Source organism: Canis aureus, chromosome 12, assembly GCF_053574225.1.
Source record: "Canis aureus isolate CA01 chromosome 12, VMU_Caureus_v.1.0, whole genome shotgun sequence".
Lineage (NCBI taxonomy): Eukaryota > Metazoa > Chordata > Mammalia > Carnivora > Canidae > Canis > Canis aureus.
In genome coordinates, this window is record NC_135622.1 from 25,812,670 (window position 1) to 25,834,856 (window position 22,187).

The 22,187-nt window shown below is 40.0% G+C and overlaps 2 protein-coding genes and 1 long non-coding RNA gene across 6 annotated transcripts in view; 1 reads left to right on the top strand and 2 right to left on the bottom strand.

Annotated features, from left to right (window-relative positions):
* Positions 1-3,309: 3,309 nt before the first annotated feature.
* On the bottom strand, positions 3,310-4,272 carry LOC144280788 (uncharacterized). The gene is made up of 2 exons (XR_013349204.1): positions 3,995-4,272; positions 3,310-3,767 (listed from the first exon to the last, which is right to left on the bottom strand). It is a non-coding gene; the product is annotated as an uncharacterized LOC144280788 (long non-coding RNA).
* Positions 3,532-14,140, top strand: MRPL35 (mitochondrial ribosomal protein L35). Its single transcript, XM_077843183.1, has 4 exons — positions 3,532-3,674; positions 9,647-9,827; positions 10,481-10,625; positions 13,799-14,140. The coding sequence occupies exons 1-4, from the start codon at positions 3,632-3,634 to the stop codon at positions 13,985-13,987; spliced, it is 558 nt and encodes a 185-aa protein (XP_077699309.1). The 5' UTR covers positions 3,532-3,631; the 3' UTR covers positions 13,988-14,140.
* A 4,421-nt stretch (positions 14,141-18,561) lies between these two features.
* Positions 18,562-22,187, bottom strand: part of REEP1 (receptor accessory protein 1) — a 100,635-nt gene continuing 97,009 nt past the window's right edge. For 2 of the 4 annotated variants that reach the window (XM_077843181.1, XM_077843180.1), the window contains exons 9-10: positions 21,570-21,637; positions 18,562-21,032 (exon numbers count right to left, since the gene is read on the bottom strand). In XM_077843181.1, the coding sequence (XP_077699307.1) occupies positions 20,801-21,032; positions 21,570-21,637 (300 nt within the window). In that variant the 3' untranslated portion in view covers positions 18,562-20,800. Of the gene's footprint in view, positions 21,638-22,187 lie in introns of all 4 variants that reach the window. The other 2 variants (XR_013349198.1, XM_077843182.1) reach the window with 2 other exon arrangements.

The following is a 22,187-nucleotide window of genomic DNA, read 5'->3' on the forward strand; positions in this document are numbered from 1 at the left end:
CACGCGCAGCCCCCTTTCTCGACCCCGCCCAGGCCGCCCGGAGAGGCGCCCCCCCCCGCACCGACCCCGGGCGGAAAAGGCTATTTCTCCTTCCGGGTCGCCTTCGGAGTTCTGGTCTGTATCCGCCAGAAGGGGTTAGTAGGTGAACCCGGAGGGTGAGAGGAAGCGCGAAACTCGGGCTTTGATCAGTGCGGATAGAAGATGTTATTCGTCGAAGAATTCAAGGAAAAAAACATCCCGGCCGCATTTGTCAGCTGGGTATTTCGTAGAAAGCAGACGGTTTGGCGAAAGTTACGTAAACAATGGTGTTTTGGTTTGCGTGTTTGGTTGCTTTGACAGCCTTTCTTCAGGGAGTCATCCTGATTATGGGAGATTGGGAGGACGAACACTGGAGAGACCTTTGTGCGGAACGCGTTGTTCGCGCATCTAATAAATGGCAGAGCAGGGATAGAAACCCACATCCTTCGGGTTCCACCGCTTCTACTCCTAGATTTAAGCCACACTTATTTTCCCACTACGTTTTCCTTTTACAAAGATAATTTTGATGGAATGCGTCGGAAGTTAAGGAGATCAGTGTAGAAAAACTCTTCAGAGTATTCCACGGAGTCTGTAACCAAGATTTAGTATGTTAAATATTGAACACAGTATTCAATACTGTTATTACTAATAATGATCGTACCATCACAATATCAAAAGAAACTGAATAACGTGTATATCCGTTGCATTTGCAAAGTGCTTTTAGGTCTTAACTAGGCTATTTATCACAGCATGGTGTTCCTAGAGTTACGGTGTTTTACAATATGGTGGTATCACAGTATGATACTAATCCCACTTGTAAAATGGAGAAAGGAATTTGAAAATTACCTAAAATCAAATACTTATGTCCGTATATATTCATTGCTTTTCAGGGTGCTTTAAAAATTACGTTACGCTCTCTAATTTCATATCCCCATCACCTAACAGCCCCCAAAGCAGTCTCCCGTTTTTAAAAGTAGTTTTAGCAATTAAATTGCAGTCTCCCCAACCCCTCCCACCCACCCCCCGTCCCTGCCCACTGCTGTTCTGTTATACGGGGTGATGCCAGTGTAATGAGTTTTCTAATATCTTGGCCATAAACCTCTCAATATCAAATAAGCAATTTAAATCTACCCTAACCGGGATCCCTGGGTGGCGCAGCGGTTTAGCGCCTGCCTTTGGCCCAGGGCGCGATCCTGGAGACCCGGGATCGAATCCCACGTCGGGCTCCTGGTGCATGGAGCCTGCTTCTCCCTCTGCCTGTGTCTCTGCCTCTCTCTCTGTGACTATCATAAATTAAAAAAAAAAAAAAAAAAAATCTACCCTAACCGTGTGTGGCCCAGCCACATCCTGGGCCTGAACATCGTTACCAACTTCAGCTTCCAAATCTCAAGCTCCAAAATTAATTTTTGTTGTTTCCTCATCTCCCATTTAACCAAATCCTTAATCTTCATCCTCCACGTGCAATTTATGGATTTTTTTTTTTTGCTTTGAAGTGGACTCCCCCAAAGTAACATACAAATTTAAATCATTCCTCTGTTCAAAAATGTGCAAGGACTTCCATTATCAATTCAAAGAGTATTTGTGAAATGTCTCAGTACTTTTTCAGTACATGAGAATATGTTTAAGGCTCAATTTAGCCATCTTAGGTGGGAGATTAAGAAAGCAATGATAGTAGTCAAAGCTCATCACCCACTTACATACCCTAAAACCCAGAAGAATTAAAGGATATGACTCTCCTCAGTTGGTTCTCAGAATGTGAACAGGGACCACTAAGGAGTCTGAGACCTTTTCAGAAGATCCATAAAAATCAAAACTACCTTCATAACATTAAGATATTATTAGCTGTTTTCACTCATTTCTCATAATTTTACAGTAGAATTTTTCCAGAAGCTAGGTGACAAGTGAAATTACAACAATGCATAAGCAAATTTCAGAATCCAGCTATTAAACCATACTTTAAAGAGATTTGCAGAAAAAGTTAAGAAATGATACTGTTCTCAGTATTTTTGGGGGGGGGAGAGTTACTTTTCATGAGTGTATTTTTGTTATGAAAATCATAGTTTTTTACTAAGTATGGTAGGCAGAATAATTATTCCTGAACATAGCATATTTTCCTAATCCCTGGAACCTATAAATGTTACCTTACATGACAAAAGAACCTTGCAGATGTGATTAAGACTCTTGCGACGAGGAGATGATCCTGGATTATCTGCATAGGGCCAATGTAATGACAAGGGTCCATTTGAGTAAAAGATGAGGACAGGAGAGGCAGAGTCAGAAAAGGACATGTGACAATGGAAGCAGAAGTCAGAGGAATGTGATTACTGACTCTGAAGATTGAAAGAGGCATAAGCCAAGGAATACAGGCAGCCTCTAGAAGCTAGACAAGGCAAGGAAACAAGTTCTTCTCTACAGCTTCCAGAAGGAACAGAGACCTGGATATTTTGATTTAGCCTTGTGAAACTCATTTTAGATTTATGACCTACAGAACTGTAAGATAATTTGTGTTGTGTTAAGCCACTAGGTTTGGGGTACTTTGTTACAGCAGCAATTGGAAATATAATTAAAAGCTCTTTGGAGTCCTCAGATTTGAAGTATGTAAAGAGGTACTAAGACCAAAAGGTTTGAGAATCACTGCTATATAAAATCCTGTATCTTTCTGTCCTGGCTCCCTGTCTTCTCATCTTAGCTCTTCCTGTTCTTATTGCCAAGAATGACTTTGCTCCTGTTAAAATCCATCCCATTCTTTAAGACTTGTGTTACATTCTCTTCCCTCATCATCTCAATCAGAATGCCTTCTCTCCTTAACTTCGAACTGCTCCTGTGAATCATCTGTCTTGTATTTATGTTCTGCACTTGTCTCATTAAAGGTGAACTCCTTGAGACCAGTGTTGATCCTTATTCATTTCAATCAGTATTTGGTGTCATTTATTGTATATGCATGGAATCTTAACCAACAAGGATAGGTTAGAGATTTGTTTTCTGTTTGAGTGAACATTGGAAAAATGTATGATCACTAATTATCAATAAAATAAGGAACATAAGAATTGTTTAGGAAGGATTGAGATGCTGTTCTACCAAATGACAGTCAGTGTTAATGATTAGAAGAAACTATGTGTGTGTGATATCCTTAGGACATGTACATTCATTTAATTATGATTGGCATTCAATTTTTAAAAAATTTTAATAATATTGCTATGTCCCATTCATGCAGCCTAATATCTAGCAGCTTTGAAAGGAATATGTTATTTTTTGAAAGTTAATAAAATGAGCAAAATGAAATTGTGTAACATTTATTTATTTATTTATTTATTTATTTATTTATTTATTTATTTTGAAATTGTGTACTTTAGATGTCAAATGCTCACTGAAAATTTAAGAGCCTACCCAATGCCAGACACAGTACATAGGTACTTGTTCTTCATAGGCGGTGAAGAACTGCTTGGCATATAGAAGACATTCAATAAAACTTGCCTTAACCGTTACTTTTTTCGTTTTTGTTTTTTTTTTTTTTCCTTCTTTTTTTCTTAGACTCCACCCATACCTTTTCCTTAACTTCCTTTCGCGCTGGAGTTTTAGATCCAATGCGGCTGCCGTAGGGCGGGGTGGCAAGATGGCGGCCCCTGTCTTTGCTCGTGCCGTGAAGGCTGCCTCAGGTCAGTAGAAAGCTGCGCGCTGGATTTAGCCCCTCACAGAAGGCGGGACTGGTGTAGGATGGAGTAGGCGTTTAGCGTGAGCGTGGAGGTTAACTGGGGAATAAAGGCCAGAGGATTGTAATGAATTTTCTACAGGGCTGCCCGTGTTCGGCCGGTCGCATCGGATATCGCGGACGCTCGTGGACCCTCGCGGACCTACGTGTGTCCCCAGGTTTCCGCTTCCTTAGTGGCTCCTGGTCCTTCTGCCTTAGCCAGAAAGAGGGCCCGACGGACTGGGGCGGAGGGGGGTGAGTGAAGGAGACAGAAAAGTCCCTGCTAACCTTCTGATTGAGAGGCTAGGAGTCGCCACTCATGACCTTTGGCCTTGAAGTAATTTCTCAGTCTCAGGTTCTGCAGCTCTACAGCGAGGACGATACCGTGTACCTGAGAAGTAACCGAGCTCGAGCGTGTAGAGCGCTCTGCGTAGTGCCTGGCACACAGCAAGCGGGCGTGTAGGAGATTCACACGAGGTGCGGGAAACGGGCGATTGTTTGGCCTCTCAGCCCCCGGCACAGGGGCAGTCGGTCCGGAGGATTTCTTTCTTAACTAACGGAGTGAAGGCAATTAAATTGTAGGAGTTTTTGCAAAAATATTATTTAAGTATGATAAGATTGTCAGTAAATCACTTAAAGGCAAAATGAATTAGGATAAAATCCTGTGGAAGAAGAATAGAAATAAAGGAAAACACTACAATGTAAAAATTTCCACCTGTTACAGAAGAGTATGTTTACCTGGGGTATTGTTAAATTGTGAAAATAACATTTAAAGAAAAATGTATGTGACATACACAAGTGGCTTAACAAATAATTCTAAAGCAAACACCCAAGGCAGGACACAGAACACTACCAGGAACCTCTTCTCCATCTCTGTGCTTCTCCTCATCAAAATTCCCTCTTTCTGCTAATTGTAAATAGTAGCCTCATTTGATTGTTAACCTTGCCTTTTTTTTTTTCCTGTTAATAGTTTTAACATCTATATATACATCTCTAAGTTTAGTTTTGTTTAGTTTTAGTTTTAGTATTGTTTAGTTTTTCCTGTTTTTGTACTTTACATGAATGGAATCATACAGTATGTACTCTTGTGTCTTTTAATTTGTGAAATTTGTTCATTTTGGGTGTAGCTGTAGTGGTTTCTTGTTCCTATATAATAGTCTCTTGTTCGACCACCCTACAATTCTCCATTTTACGAACGCTGGGCATTTCAGTGTTTTCAGTTTGGGGTGATTAGAGATCCAAAGCTGATTTTCCTTGTGCCCAGGTACATGAGTGCAAACGTTTCTCTATCGTGTGCGTGTGTGTGTGTGTGTGTGTACACTTATAAAACGGGCTGTGGAATTGCTGAATCAGAATATATGTATATTCAACATTGCCTGATACTGTGAAAGTGATGTGCTTCTTTAAAGTCACCCCAAGCTCACCTGCCTGGCTCAGACGGTTAAGCATCAGACTAGATTTCAGCTCAGGTCATGATCTCAGGGTTGTAGGATTGAGCCCCAAGTGGGGCTCCAAGTTCAGTGAGAAGAATGCTTGAGATTCTCTCCTTCTCCCTCTCTAAGATAATAAATAAATCTTAAAAAAAAAAAAAAATAGGGCGCCTGTGTGGCCTATTTGGTTAAGCAGCCAATTCTTGATTTTAGCTCAGATCATGATCTCAGGATCATGGGATTGAGCCCCTCGTGGAGCTCTGCATTCTCTGGCTCCCTCTGCCCCACCCCCAACTTGTGCAGTCCTCTTTCCAAATAAATAAATAAATAAACCTTAAAAAAAAAAAATAAAGTCACCCCAGCACTGCATGTGCCACATCCTCACCAACAATTGGTATTGCTAGACAAGCAAATTTTTGTCAATCTTGTGGGTATTTAGTGATGTCTCATTGTGGTTTAACTAGCATTCCCCTGCTTAGTAATGATCTTGAATATTTTTACATGTATATTGGCTACATATGAATTTTATGAAATATCTACTTAAATATTTTGCCCATTCTATTGAGTTGTCTTATTGATCCATAGTAGTTCTTTTTTTATTTTTAAGATTTTATTTATTTATTCATGAGAGACATTGAAAGAGAGGCAGAGACACAGGCAGAGGGAGAATCAGGCTCCATGTAGGGAGCCCGATGTGGGACTCAATCCCAGAATCCCAGGATCACGCTCTGAGCCAAAAGCAGACGCTCAACCACTGAGCCACATAGGCATCCCCATACTAGTTCTTTATGTATTCTGAATATGTATCTTTTCTCACTTAAGTGTGTTTCCCATATCTTTTCCCATTCTGGCCAGCCCTTTTAGTTTATTTAAAATATCTTTTGATGAAAAGAAGTTCTTATCTTCAGTGACTTGAATTTATTTTCCTTGTGTTTTTTAGATAGATGATGTGGGTGGGTATCGACTCACTATGATATTTAGATTTCATTGAAAGATTTCATTAAAAGTGATTTAACAGCTTATTTTTAAATGTCAGTATTCTAAATATTCTGGAAATTATATCCTTTATAACAACTTAAACTATTTAAAATTTTAGATGTTTCTTCAAATTTTGTGAAAGGGTACATAAATTTTCAGAATTCTTTTCAAAAGTTATAGGGTCAAAAAATCTTGAAGACCACGACTTTAGACAGTCATACTTCACTCCCCACTCTCCATTGTTTTGATTCCTGCCACACAGAGCTATTTGTAAGTCCCCAAACCTACCACACTGTTTTTTGACTCTTCACCGGTACACTCCCTGTTCCCTCTGCCTTTTCTTATTCCTTCAGAACTCTGGTTTTGTGTCACCTTCTTTGTTAAAGTGTCTGTGTTCTCCATATAAGAATGTGTTTAGAGAAAGCCAGTGTGTATTAAAATGCTCAAATTTAAAAAAAATAATAAAAAATTAATTAATTAATTAAAATGTTCAAACAGGGCAGAAAACTGGAGGAATAGTTAATTACTGCCATTGATTTGTGTGCTACCCTTTTGTTAACACATTCTGTTAGACTGTATTCAGTTTTTACAAGCTAAATCATGGTGTTGGTCCACCCAATGGTATGATGGATAAGGCCCCCCAAGTAATTTTCCCAGGAACTGCTATCAAGCAAGGTTCACCCTTCCTTAATTTTTTCTAATTTCAATGTATTTATCACAGATTTTGTCTTGTTAATTTTGATCCATTTTACTAAGATCACTTTGAGTCCTGATAGTCTTGGGACTTTGCTTTTACGCAGATTTGACGAACATATTTTATGCAGCTTTAGGGCCTCCATAAAAATTGAAGAAAATATAGTCAATTAGGGATATAGGAAAAGATGTTCATCAGAACAGCAATCAGCTAATTTGGAGATAGTTTCTAGTCAGCTTGGAATTTACCTAACTGTACTGTTATCTAGCCCACATTTATTTCTTTAGAATATAAAGAAACCTTTTCACATGCCCTTCTAAAATCAGGATACACTGTGTCTAGACATTCTCATGATTTCCCAGGTTAGTGACTACATCACAAAATGAAATGAGGGATGCTTGGGTGGCTCAGCGGTTGAGCACCTTTGGCTCAGGGCTTGATCCCGGGACCTTGGATCAAGTCCCACATCGGGCTCCTTGCAGGGAGCCTTCTCCCTATGCCTATGTCTCTGCCTCTCTCTCTCTCATGAATAAATAAATAAAATCTTTTTTAAAAAAATGAAGTTCTTTTTAAGGAACAGTTCACTTCTAGTTCACAATGTAGTTTTGTTTTTTCTGTGCACTTTCTGTTTATCCATTCTAACTTTTTTTTTCTTTTTTTTTTTTTTTTTAATATTTTTTATTTATTTATTTATGATAGTCACACACAGAGAGAGAGAGAGAGGCAGAGACACAGGCAGAGGGAGAAGCAGGCTCCATGCACCGGGAGCCTGACGTGGGATTCGATCCCGGGTCTCCAGGATCGCGCCCTGGGCCAAAGGCAGGCGCCAAACCGCTGCGCCACCCAGGTATCCCTCTAACTTTTTTTTTCTTACGAATGTGTCTGTAATTTACCCATTTATATGATCTAGACTCTTACCTGCTCACTTTCTTCAGAGGTGGTTTCTAAGAATTTCTGAGAGGTTTTGTTTTGTTTTGTTTTGTTTTGTTTTGTTTTAACCAAGACACCCAAGTTCTGATGACCTTTGGAAATTGGGACCTTTTCTTGTCTGCAGTCCTCCTCTTCAATTCACTTAATATTTCAAAGATTACCTCTTAGCTTGTAGTCATGCCTGCAAATATTTACAGTTCTTTGAAATATAAGTCATTATACCTGGAGACTTGAATGCCTTGCACTGAGTAGAGAATTTCACTTCTAAGTTCCCAGAGGGGCTCTCTCAGTCTCCTGAATCGTGGATTTCAGCTAACTCATTAATGTTTATGCTACCCTTTTTAGTTTGAAAATTGCTATCTTAGATGGAAAACAGAATAGCAAAATAATGAGTTTTAAGTATTCAGTCCTTCTCCTGCCATCTGTTAATATTATACCATTTTTGCTAAGCATTTTTCTGCTTATTATCTGCTATTATCATTCATTAGATCTCTCTGTGCCAAGTGCTCTTCCTAGCACTTTTCATGTTTTATCTCATTTAATTACCTCCCCATGACTAACCTTTTTTTTTTTTTAAAAAAGATTTTATTTATTTATTCATGAGAGACACAGAGAAAGAGAGAGAGGCAGAGACCAAGGCAGAGGGAGAAGCAGGCTCCATGCAGGGAGCCCCACGTGGGACTCGATCCCGGGTCTCCAGGATCACACCCTGGGCTGAAGGCAGGCGCTAAACTGCTGAGCCACCTGGGCTGCCCCCCCATGACTAACCTTACTTAAATTTGGGAACCTGGGGCGTAGAAGGGTTAAGTAACTTGCCCTTGGTCACAAAGCTAGTTAGTAGTAGAGCTAGAATATGAATACAAATCATCTGACTCAAACACCAGCACTCCAGTTCCACACTATACTGCCTCTCATTTGTTAGGTAAAATCAGTGTAGTGGACAAAAAGGCAGTGAGTGGTTCTAAGTCCTGGCTGAATAGCAGTTTGGGGAACTTTATTTTTTAATCAACTGTTGAGGTATACTTTACAGACCATAAAATTACCAGTTTTGTGAACACAATTTGATGATTTTTAATATATTTAATAGGATGTGCAACCATCACCACAATCCAGTTTTGGGGGCATTTCCATCATCCTATGGAGCTTTTCCAGTGTACACATTCATAAGTCCCACATTAGACTCAGGATCTGAGTGGAGTCAGTGCCCTGTGAGTGATTCTGCTTTGTAGCCCTGGACTCTTACTTTGGCAACGGTGTGAAGAATAGGTAAGGAGGACTACATTCACTCCATGCATCTAGCCTCCCCAACCCCTACCCCATGAAGTGCCTTCTGATCTGCACCCAGGCATAGCCATACTGTCAGGCAAGCAGCGCTCAGCCTCTGGCAGGTCCAGTCCCCGCATGAGTCATGTTTCAGCCCCCTTGCCTTTGTGTATGTTCATCCTACCTGGACTCTCTATCTCCTCCTCTTGTGGCCTATTCATTTTCTAGAGGAGCGCTCAAGCACTTCTTTTGTTTTCTTTATGACTCCTTTTGCCACTCTGTTGCCTCTCCAGGGAATGGCCAGGCTTTCTCATCTCTGCCTCACCATTGCACTGTATGCTAGGGAGCCCTGTCTCATCGGAGTATAAGATCTGGCAGGTGGGACGTCATGTTAGAAACATTTTTGCCCTCTGTTGCTGAACACAGAACTAGGACATATCAGAGTAGATTGTGGTGATGGTTGTACAACTCTGTAAATTTATTAAAAACCACTGAATTACACAAATGGGTAAATTTGTGGTATGTAAGTCTTACCTTAGTAAAGTTGAATCTGATGCTTACCTTGTTTTGATACATTAATTTAAATATCTGGATGTATATTTTTGGAGTATCGTATTAAACAAGTATGCTTCTCTCTCTTTATAGGAGTCTTACGGCCCCTGGTGTCTTCAGCCTATCAAAACTATGTCAAGAATGCCTGTCTTAGTTCTGCACAGTCCACCCGACATTTTAGTTCTCTTCAGACACCAATTGTTTCCTCTGCTCCCAGACTTAGCACATGTGTTGGAAACCTGACATGTGGGCATACTGCAGCAATCCTCAGCAGGTGGAGTATGTCTCAGTAAACGTTATGCTTAGACAAAAATTGTAAAACATTCATGTCTGCAAAGACATTTCAAAGCAGATGGTACTCTTTGCCTACCTGCAGTTTATTTTGTAGCCTTTGGCTGCTGGAGTGGGGAGAACATGATTGATAGCCATATACCTACGTGGCAGCAGCTGGGACTACTGAACAGAGCACACCTCCAGTGTTCTAGATGTAATTTCCTAGATGGAATCTGTCAGCCAAAGCAGAGGGTGAATGAGATGCTCAGCATGCAAGGTTGGCATTCATTTAGTCAACAAATATTCAGCTAAGGACCCCTGGGTACCCAGTTCTCAGCAGAAAGGATACTAAGATAAACTGAAGTCCTCAATGAAGACTTTATAATCTAGCAGGCAGATAAGAAGTCAGGTGACTAAAATATATGGGATAAATTCTCTCATAGGGATTGAGGGGGTAGTTGATGGAAGACTTACAAGCTGGCAATAGATGCTATTCTTATTTATGCTTAGTGCCATGGATCATTTGAAGTAACAGTGTCTATTAAAGTCAGCTTTATCCAGTGAAACTCCTTTGCTCATTTTTAAGTATAGAAATGGATGTTATCCTTTAATGAGTCTTATTGATAAGTTATAATTTTTAAAAATATATTTTAGAGTGGCCCCCTTGCTTTCAAATGTCCTGAAGTTACCAGTGAGAACTGTAACATACTTCAGTTCAAGGAAAGGGAAGAGAAAAACTGTGAAAGCTGTCATCTATAGGTTTCTTCGACTTCACTCTGGCCTTTGGCTAAGGAGGAAGGTGAGTCTTCACACTGTTATTTGATTGAAAAGGAGTGGGAGCACATGAAAATAAAGCAGAATTCAGTGAGCCTATTCATTGACATATCTTCCTCCCATTTACCAGTAACTTTTATAGTGCTGTGCTTAAGTACCAGCTTGGCAGGCATCCCTTAATGTAAATGAATCCATGTGAGGAAAACATATTTACGCATTCATAATGGTAAAAGTCTTCACTGTAGGATGGGTTCATCTCAGGTCTTCCACATGTCTGGTGTATCTAGTGATCACCAGAAGCACTATGACAGCCCCCAGGTGTAATAGCCTGTGGAGAGACCGTCTTTAAGCCTAGAGTGTTAGAGCGGCAGAGTCGCCTCCAGCAGGGACTTCGTGGTGTGGCTCAGATTGGGGGCTAAAGAGCTTTTCCGCCTCCTTTGGATTAGATTCTCTAGGGCTTGGTCTTTTTTTTTTTTTTTTAATATACATTTTTTAAGATTTGTTTATTTATTCATGAGAGACACACACAGAGAGAGAGGCAGAGACACAGGCAATGGGAAAAGCAGGCTCCAAGCAAGGAGCCCGATGTGGGACTCGATCCTGGGTCTTCAGGACCATGCCCTGGGCCGAAGGCAGGCACTCAACCGCTGAGCCATCCAGGCGTCCCATGGTTTGGTCTTTTTGGCAGAACATTAACCCCACATACACTTTTTTAACTATGTTTTTCTCTCTGGCAGTGTGTATGATTGAGGTTCATAGCAGATGGAACCCTAATGCCTACTCTGACCTGGGACCACTGCCTCTCAGGGGGCCTCTGACAAATTATTCCTATTCTGTCCTCTCCCACAGCATGTCAGGAGCGTGCATGTGGGCTTTTTCACTAGTGTCTTTATTCTCAGAAGCAGAGTAGCTGATAATTAGAAATATTCTGAAGACTAGAGTTTTGCAAAACCACCTTTGAGTTTTGATAAGTATTCAAATTTTAATTCCCTTTCACTACTCAGAAGTTAACAATTCTTTAAAGATCAAAATTTGTTTCCCCCTAAAAATAAAATACTTAATTGGTAGGATTTTCACTAGGTGAAAGGTTGAAAGGATTGTCTCCTATCTTTTAAAAAATCCTAAGTTTAAGGTAAATGGGTTAATTGAACTCTCGGCTCATTTCCCCTTCAGAACAATACTGTGGTAGTTCATTTGTTACATTAATAAATAGAAGCTCATGTAATCCCTAAGTAGCTGAACTCCATCATTCACGTAATAGTTTTAAGTTTTGTGAATTTTGGACCATTGGACAATTTCCTCCCCTTTGTTGTCATACTGATTACTTCCAGATCTTCATCTGGCCCTAGATAAAATAAGCTAGGTGGATTTTTGTTTTGTTTTGTTTTTTGCCTTCCTTCTACATCCCTTTTATTGGGCCCTGTTAACCCTCCTGTTAATATAAAAGACCTGATCAAATTTTCTAATCATAATACCTAGTCCCCATTCAGGGCCCCAAAAAGTATTCTATGTGTGGAATGCCCTTCTTCATCAAAATGTAATATTAAGAGGAAAACAAAAAAGCTGAGTGGGTTAATTTATATTAATGTATAAAAACTGAAAATACTTTCTGCAGCAGTAGAAAGTAAATGAATTCATGTGAGGAAAACATATTTACGCATTTCCCTTCCATTTCTGAACCTAGAGAGTATCTAAAAAGCTTGAAGCATTTTCACAGTAGTTGCATTCCATAAAGTAATGATCAGAGGATACTAGTGGTAATCGGCAGAAGAGCAAATTAGCTGTCAGAGATCCACAGTAACCCAGCTCGGCTTACAGATTAGAAAATTATTACACAAATAGAGGGATTTGGGTTTGAATCTTTTATTTTTTAAGACTTTTATTTATTCATGAGAGACACAGAGAGAGAGAGAGAGAGAGGCAGAGACACAGGCAGAGGGAGAAGCAGGCTCCCCTGCAGGAAGCCTGATGCAAGACTCCATCCTGGGACTCCAGGACCATGCCCTAGGCCTAAGGCAGGTGTTAAACCACTGAGCCACCCAGGGATCCCCAAATCTTTTGAATTAAATTGTAAGCAATGAGTAGAAAAAAATATAATCCTTGGCATTTTAAAACCAGAACTCTTAAATAATGTTTCCTTATTTCTGAGTTTAACTGTACTGTAGAAGTTGCTGGTCACAGTGATGACACCAAGACATGTCGGAAACCCATTAGTGTAGTGCCCTAGGGACCCCTTGGCTTGAAAGGGTGAAGGGCTCTTAGCAATAGCTTAAGTTCTAATCTCTTCTCCCCTGTAACTTTCTGTGTGGTTTTAGCCACATATTAACCTGGGTGGCACCTAAGGTCTCTTCTAGTCTAAACAGACTATGATTGTAGATTTTGTATTCAATTTAATTTTTCTTTAAAAATTTTTTTCTTTCTAATTCAAAAATTCTTCAAAATTAATAATGCTTGGATAGTGTATATGGTAGTTCTGGGTCAAACATACGAGTTAACCATTCCTTCACCACTCCCAATAGTAGTTTGACTGTATTCATTTGTTATTCCTTAGAAAAGTACTTACTACAGAAATTGGTCTTAGTGTGAAAGGAAGAAACCAAACAATATACTTGAGAACTGTGTTTTGTCAGCTTTTGTAATACTTAGTCCCCTAAATGAGCACGGATGTTATCAACTAGCCAGTAATGCCCTTGTTCATCCTCCACATTGGAAAATAGTAGAATAGTGGTTAAGAACTCTTACTAGTTCTGTGACCTCAGTCTGCTAGGAAAACTTCTCTAATCAGTGGTTGTTTCTCTTTAATCTGCAAAATAAGAATAATAGTTTGTTGTTAAAGATTGTTAAAAAAAAAAAAAAAAAAAAGATTGTTTAAGAGGAAAAAAAAATTGTTGAAGAGATAGATAATAAGGTATGCATATAAAGTTAGTGATTATATTTATATATCATTCTGTACTTTGCCTACCACAGTCATTTAGCTTTATTTTCTGTTGTTTTAATCTTTTTTCAAAGTATTAAATTTTAATACTTTTTCAAATTGCACACCCCTCACCGAGAATTACATCTTTCTGAAAAATGTACCAGCCCCAATGAAAGTCTCATCTTTGTTCCCATTGGGCCTATAAGCCGTAAACAGTGAAGTTATCTGCTGTTTCCTATATAACACCATGTTTTGAATGTCTTTATAATATCATCTAACAGGCTGGTTACAAGAAAAAATTATGGAAAAAGACGACTGCAAGAAAAAGGCGCTTGAGAGAATTTGTGTTCTGCAATAAAACCCAGAGTAAGCTCTTAGATAAAATGACAACATCCTTCTGGAAGAGGCGAAACTGGTATGCTGACGATCCTTATCAGAAGTATCATGATCGGACAAACCTGAAAGTATAGATCAGAAGTTTTATGACTTCCCAGTTATTGAATATGCATCTTTATGTATATGATGTGTTTGCAAAATGGAATAAATACAAAACTTGAAGTTGTGCCAATTGGTATGGAAACACAGAGCTCCAACATTAAACTTACTAAAGTTTCAACATTTAATGTATTAAACATTTTCAAATTTGTTCAGGGAAATAACAATTTAAAATTGTTGATTATTTTAAACAAATGGTAATGGTTTAACTGTTTCCAATTAGGCTTATTTTGTTGCAAGGAATTTCAGGTTAAGGCAGGCATAAGAAGACTGTAAAGCTAACAAGTGAGCTCCAGCAGTGTGACATTATTATTATTACTACTATTATTTTAAAGATTTTATTTATTTATTCATGAGAGACAGGGAGAGAGAGAGGCAGAGACATAGGCAGAGGGAGAAGCAGGCTCTATGCAGGGAGCCTGATGCAGGACTCGATCTGGGTTTCCAGGACCACGACCTAAGCCAAAGGCAGACACTCAACCACTGAGCCACCCGGGCGTCCCTGACATTATTTTAAGTATGCATGCCTGGAAACTCAGGAGCCACCTCACCAACCGCACTCCCCACCCACATCTTAACCCCCAGGCCTCAGAAAGAATAGAAATTATGGGGCATTCTCGAATCCAAGGCACCTCTTAGGGCCTCAGCAGCGGACGATGGTAGACTTAGGCTTGGGGTCTGCCTTTGTATGTGACTCAATTTCTGCCCCCATAATAACTCTGGCTTGTACCTCTCTCAGGTTGTTTTCTGCATCCTAACCCTCAGCCCCTATCTCCAGTCTAACAGACTAACTGGGCCAGCTGTCTCTTTATACCAGGTCTCCTCAGAAGTCACTGACCCACCCTGGCTCACTTGGCTGTGTTAATAAGCAGGTTCACATGGAGCAAAAAATAGTTATGTGGGCAGTTTCACTTAGAGGTGAGCATGGGGTGGCAACACAGGTCTAGTATTCTAGATTTATTGTGTTCATAACAGTTCTCAGTATATTGAGACAGGATTTTTATGGAGAGAAGAGTAAATGAAACAGCCTTTCAGTATGTCCTATTCATGAAACAGAAGAGGCTTTATAGGTGAAGACAAACATTAATTATCCAAGAGTTGAAACGCACGGTTTTTTTTTTTTTTAAGATTTATTTATTTATTTATTTATTTATTTATTTATTTATTTATTTAAGAGAGTGTGCAAGAAGTGGGGAGGAACAGAGGGAGAGGGACAAGCAGACTCCATGCTGAGCACAGAACCTGATGTGGGGCTCCATCTCAACCCTGAGATCATGACCAGAGCTGAAATCAAGAATCAGACACTTAACCCACTATGCCACCCAGGCACCCCAAGGCATTATTTTCTAAATGTTCGTTTACCCACCTGAGATTTCATATTTCTAATTGTGAGAATAAACATTTTCCAAAGACACATTGTAGAAACTAAGGCTAATCAGTCATTTTGAAAATGATGCAGGAGTTAAGCATTGTTCACTTGAAGAGGGTTGGGTAAGAGGCATTGAAGAAAATTCTGTTCGCAGTGTGGTTAAAGTCTAGGGTAGTAGTTCTCTGCTATCCCATCAGAGTCCTGTAGGAAGCATTTTCAAACAACAGCATTTTGCCTGGTTGAAAAACCATTACAGTCCTTAACCAAATTACAATGGGGTTACATCCCAGTAAACCTGTTGTAAATTGAAAATATCATTAAGTCGAAAATGCATTTAATACACCTAAGCTATCTAACATCATAGCTGAGCCTAGCCTACCTTAAATATGCTCAGAATGTTTACATTAGCTTACAGTTGGGCAAAATTAACACAAAGCCTGTTTTATCATAAAGTGTTGGCTATCGTGTTCATTGAATACTATACCAAAAGTGAAAAACAGAAAGGTTGTATGTGTGCAGAATGATTGTAAGTCTGTCAGTGGTTTACCCTTGTGATTACGTGGCTGACGGGGAGCCTCAGCTCGTTGCCACTGCCCAGCATCAGGAGACAGTACTCTACTGCATATTGCTAGCCCAGGAAAATATCAAAATTTAAAGTACAGTTTCTACCAGTGTATGTCACTTTCACACCATTGTAAAGTCGGAAAACCTAAGTCAAACCATCCTGAGTTGAGGACTATCTGTATTAAATAGAATTATGCCTCATTTGCTACTTCAAACCCTTTAATAAAGTATTTGGTGATGATAAGATGAAGTTCTGTTGTTAATAGGATAAGTTAAAGATAACCAAATTGAAATTCTGTGGCAAGTCAGGCTAGGATCATTAGAGGATTTTCTTAGAGGAACCAGTGCAGTGCATGTTCCTTAAAAGGAAAAGAGGTGACCATAGAGGGTTCTAAAACTAGAAGGCCATCTGTATGTCTCTGTATGCGACCAATGAATAAACAACAGACATCGGATGTGAGATGAGGTAAGAGTGAAGTATTCATTTGCATTCTGTTTTGATTGGTTTTCATTTCCTCATAACTTCTGAGATGGCAGAAGCCAATCACTTACAAGGTTTCTACATCATTCTTAAAGATTTTTTAAATTAATTAATTCATTTATTTATTTATTTGAGAGAGCAAGTAGTGAGAGGAGCAAAGAAAGAGAGAGGGACAAACAGACTCCGTGCTGAGCACGGAGCCCATTGTGGGGCTCCATCTCATGACCCCGAGACCATGACCTGAGCTAAAACCAAGAGTCGGATGCTTAACCAATTGAGCCGCCACCCAGGTGCTCCCACATTTCTTACCTGCCTGGTCCCTGCCTCTCCTACCCATCCCCAGTGGAATGGAACTGGTGCGTGAAGTTGAGGAGGAAGCCACTTTCCACTGCCTCCCTGACTGGCAGTGCAAGTGCAAATATGGACAACAAAGATCTCTGTTACAGGGGCCTCAGAGCACCTTGGTTTCTCCTAGAGGCCAGGGGTAGGAGACGTAGACACAAGGACTGGCAACCAGGCCTCAGCATCCAGACATGGACTAAAGTGGAAGGGCTGACAGGAAATGATTTCGGAGAAAGGGAATTTTCATATATATAATTTTTGTCTTATGGGTAGCACGGCTTATCGACACTGATTTTATAGTTTGACAACCAAACATCGTTAAAGAGTCTACCTAAATTACATTGAAATTTATGTAAAAGTCTAATTTATTGAATATCAACCATGTCCCAGCATGAGGATGGATATATAAATATATATATAAAACGTATCCTCATATCAGCCTTGCAGGGGAGATACTATATTTTTGAGTTTATTTTTTAGTAATCTATATACTCAACATGGGGTTCAGACCCATGATCCCGAGATCAAGAGTCTCACTCTTCCAACTAAGCCTGTCAGATGCCCAGGAAGATACTATTTATCCCTGTTTTATATTTGAGGAAACTGCAGTTTATACAGGATTAAATAAATTACCCGAAATACAGCTAATAAGTCACAGAACCTAAGTCTAACATCCTGGAATCCTGTGCATTTCCCAGAGCCTTTCCACATGAAAATTAGTATCTAAATCAATAAGTGACTATAATCTAGCACCATAATACTAAATAAACACTTTTTCATGACACTGTACCAAGTCAGCCTTTAAATCATAGCTTTGCTTTTCTGTTCTCAGCTCTTAACTTGGTAGTCTCAGTTCTGTTGCCATTGGACTTGGCTCAGTAAATGAGTAAATGAATGGATTTTCAGCCTTTCCATCTCTTCATCTTCCTTTCAGCCTTCTGAATGTGCTTCCTTACCAGCTGCTGCTGTATTTTATAGCCCTCGTGTCAAGCATACAGAATATGACTATAAAGGCAAAGAAAATGAGGGTTTCGTTTTGATATTTCAAATTTTAAATGTCCAAGTCTTTGTGGCCACCCAATGAAGATTATATGTGCCTGTTTTTATATATATATATATATATAATTTTTTTTTTTTTTTAAGATTCTATTTTAGAGAGAGTGAGCACATGAGCAGGGGGTGGAGGAGGGAGAGGGAGAAGTAGATTCTCTGCTGAGCAGGGACCCCAATGTGGAGCTCCATCCCAGGAGCCTGAGATCATGACCTGAGCTGCAGACACTTAACTGACTGAGCGAGCCAGGCGCCCCCATATATGTATTTTTTAAGTAAATTCTGCACCTGGGGAGATCAAGAATCGCATGCTCTACCAACTGAACCAGCCAGGCACTCAGTCTATAGTCAAGGGCTGCAGTGATGTAAAGGACATCCACACCCCCCAGTGTGCCTCCACACCTACCACCCTCTTACCATGAAGGGAAAATAGACCTAATTTTCTGTTTGCAGAATTAAAACTGCCTACCCCATGAACTTTTTTTTTTTTTTTTCAGCTACAGTTTCCTCTGGTGACTTTTCAAATGTAAAACATAGTACCAGGTTTAAACTTATGTAATCAACTGGTTTTCAAAACACTCATTTGATTCCCCCTACCCCGTGTAACATTTCTATGCAGTAGACATGGGACCAAGGTACCAGGCAAGTTAGGGACTGACTACTCAGCTTCTAATTCTAGCTACCTTCCACATTTTTAAAAAAAAAGTATTTTCTCTTTTCTCGTAAGATCAACATTACAAAGATTTTTTTAAAAGAAAAATGTTAAGACTTTATTCAAGATATATATCAGGCATTATAACAAAACAGCAGAACTTCAACCTTTGGAATACTGTAATTTTACACCCTTTGATGCACAGTCCAGTATACTATTTTATTACAGATCATTCTATAGGGACTACAGGAAATAAACTAGAGAAATTGCACGGTCACCATCCAGAAGGTCAGCTCTCTGAGTGTGTGCTGTTGGAGAATGAAGCCCATCCTCTGCCATGTCAAATACTGTGCAAGGTGAGGACTAGGAGATACTCAGCAGTGATCATGGTGGACGAGCACTGTTATCACAAACACACAGACAGTTTACTGTAGAGAACACACATTTCAGAGGCCAGTGAAGTGAGCAAGCTATTCACACAAAGCCAGGAGGGATTATGACGAAGTTCTCCAGTGTCTAAGTACACCACCGCATCTCCCCTCCTCAGAAACACAACAGGTGCCCAACGGCAAATAACTAAAAGTTATTACATGAAAAGTACAGACTTTTGAGCTAGCATTTTGTAAACAGCCTGTGTCTGTAAATCAGCAAATTAAAAATGTTCAGTTATATCCTCTAGACAGAACACCACACCACTACATGTACACTTTGAGGCATTCACATTTTATATCAGTCCATACACAAATATACAGCTTGTTGGATAAGTAAACACATTTTGCCAGAAATATGACAGCTGCTCTCATTTGTACAGTGAGTGTTTTTAAGAGAGAAACCAACTCCCTAATCAACACTTGAAGGAACAATAGTTACATTTACATTAAGACAGCAGTTTGGATACCTTTATATTTTTTTTAATCTTGAATGAGAAGTAATACAGCATGTCTGAGAGTAGAGTGCTTCAAACTTGTTTTTGGCATAGTTGAGTGCAAACTTGATAGCTTGTACTTGTTAAAACTTTACATCGTAAAATGGTGAAAATATAGTTTGTTCACAAAGGATCTCTGCTGCTAAAGGCATTTGTTTTTTTGGCAAAAAAAAAAAAATTGCTTAAAATCTGCTTAAGTTAAGCTGCTTCTGGTAATTCTGGGTACTCCCAACTAACAGGTAAATACATTTAAAGCAGATATTTTTCCTCTGAAACCATTCAGTGAGCGTCAAGAAACAGATGTTCTGTCTTCCCTAAAGGGTTTAGGTATTGGTGGGTGTGGGGCACAGACAGTGAAGAGCCCTCTGAACCACAAATTTGCTCTTAGTTTATTTTCCTAAATCCTATTGTAAATCACAAAGTCACCCTCAGAGGAATTGTGGGAAGAAGGGACTTAAATATGCATATCTGGCAACAATCAACTTCAGGTAAAACCCTTTCTCAGGTGGCTAAGATCCAGCCAGTGTGTCGTCAGCAAAGACTACTTATATATGTTCATGCAGCTCAGTCATGAAACGGTCTTTAACTGGGCCAGTTTATATCTGGTTGACAGTAAGTTCTAAGTGGTACGTAACACTAATTCTCTAATCTTCAGGGCATATCTATGAACAAACACAATCGAATTATTATAAGTGACTGGGTTGTGACCACTGCATGCATTACACTGAAAGAAAACACCAACTTTAAGCACGAATATACAAGTCCTACATTTAGGCTCAGCTCTCTGAGAGGGGAGGAGCTACCTCAGATCAAAATGCTATCTAAACCAGATTCCTCTTTTCAGGTAAAGTTCTCAGTCTAAACAGAGAATCCCTTCAGCTAGCGCTCTATTCTACCAAGCAATCCCAGCTTGCATACGATGTCCAGTGAGACACGGAGTGCCTGTGAGGGCGCGACTTCTCTTGCTCACATCCTGCACAAGCCAGGAAGGGAACAGAAGGATGTGAGCCACAGCTGCCCAGGAAGCTGAGCAGCAAGCCAGTCAGTAAATATCTCAACCTCTGAAACCTTTCTAGAACCCGGAGTTATGACAAGTGTCTCAGAATATTTAATGATGTATTTGAAACATAGTTTTAGGTTTGGGTTGGGTTGGGTTGGGTTGACTGATTGGTTTTTGCTTAGTATTCTCTTAATCAAGTTGCTCAGATTATAGACTCTTCTACCTGGGGAAACAAGTCACAGAACTGGTTACTATGAAGGAGAAACAGTCATTCGTCCAACACTTTTGGAACACTCAAATGATTCCTCTCAACAGCCCTGTGAATTCACATCCCCAGGCAGTTTTACCAAGGGTGAGCCACCTGCCTCAGGCTTTGGTAAATCCCTTGAAAAGATTCAGAAGCTCTTAATCCAGAATCCAGGGGGAGACAAGCTTCTTGTGATTTCTCTTATTCTGGGCTGCTCCCCTGGTCTCATTACACTCATCTCTGTCATTACGATATTGTCTCTTCATTCCAAACATCTCTGGTCTATTGACTAAACATCTGTCTGAAGAAGATGGACCATCGTCCTGCAGGGAAGGGGATGTTCCACTGGAGTTGCATTTAGAAGCTTTAGAAGCACATCTGAGACATTCTCTAGAATCAAAATAATTTTTTTACATATCTTGCAGTTTTCTTACATGTCAGAACCCCTGGCAGCCCTTGCAAGTCCATCAGATTAAGCCAAAAGCCATAAATATGTACATCGTAGTCCAAAGTATTAGTACCAAGAACAAAAAAAAAAGTTTAAAAAAATTGCTTTGTCTGCATTTACAGGACTAAAAATGAAGTATGCAACAAATAAATTACAAATGTACATCTCAGCAGTGTGAGGGTGATCTATTTCTAAAAACACACTACTGTCAATCCAATTGTGGGAAATTACTACCTCAGAAGACTTAAAGGTCACACCTCCCCCACCCCCACACTACCTTTCCCTTTAGCCTCTCCCCAGCAAAATAAAGGAAAATAAAGATCTTAAAAGTGTAAGAGGGGAGAGAGAAAAGGCTATGTCTGTGAGGCTGCACACTCAAAACACACCAGCTTGCAGATTTCTATGTTATTAGTGACTAGCTCTTTAAGGCAGAGAAGAAACATTCTGTGGGTCCGGTGCTGTTGGCTCATCTCACTCACGTGGTTTCAGTGGCTGAGGATGAGGTACTTTTCTTCCTAAAGCGGGATCGAAGAACTCTAGGCGGTGCCTGGCAGAGAAAATAGAAAAAGGCATCCCTCAATTTGGCGTAAGCAAGGAGCCTTTTGAGGTGAGCACCTGTGTGGGTTTGTGCTGAGAAACACAGCTCCTTTGGCCACACCCACATATGTGTGAGGCAGCTGGCTGGGAATCAGGGTCACACCCCAAGCATCCCATGCTCAGCCAGCAGAGAAGACAGATGCCTCCCTCCCTCTTATGCTCTCCCAAGTTCCGGGGTCTTCCTGGTGAATGGTTGCACAGAAGGATGACACAACTTTCTTGTTTCTGCCTTAGGAGCAAAATGATCCTAACAAGTGACTCAGCAGAGAAATCCCCCCCACCCCCCAATCTCTTCCCTTGTTCTCATCATTTCCTTTGGAAAGCAGCCTTCTGTTTCCAGGTACATGCCTGAAATTTCTATCACCAAGTTCCCAGTCGTCTTCCTGGATGTGAAATCCTTTAATGTACAGCAGGCTGCATAGCAAAGGGAGACACTGACTGTCCTTAAGTATAAAGGGTTCCATCCCATCTCCCCTACAAATGGCTACCAAGGATGGGGA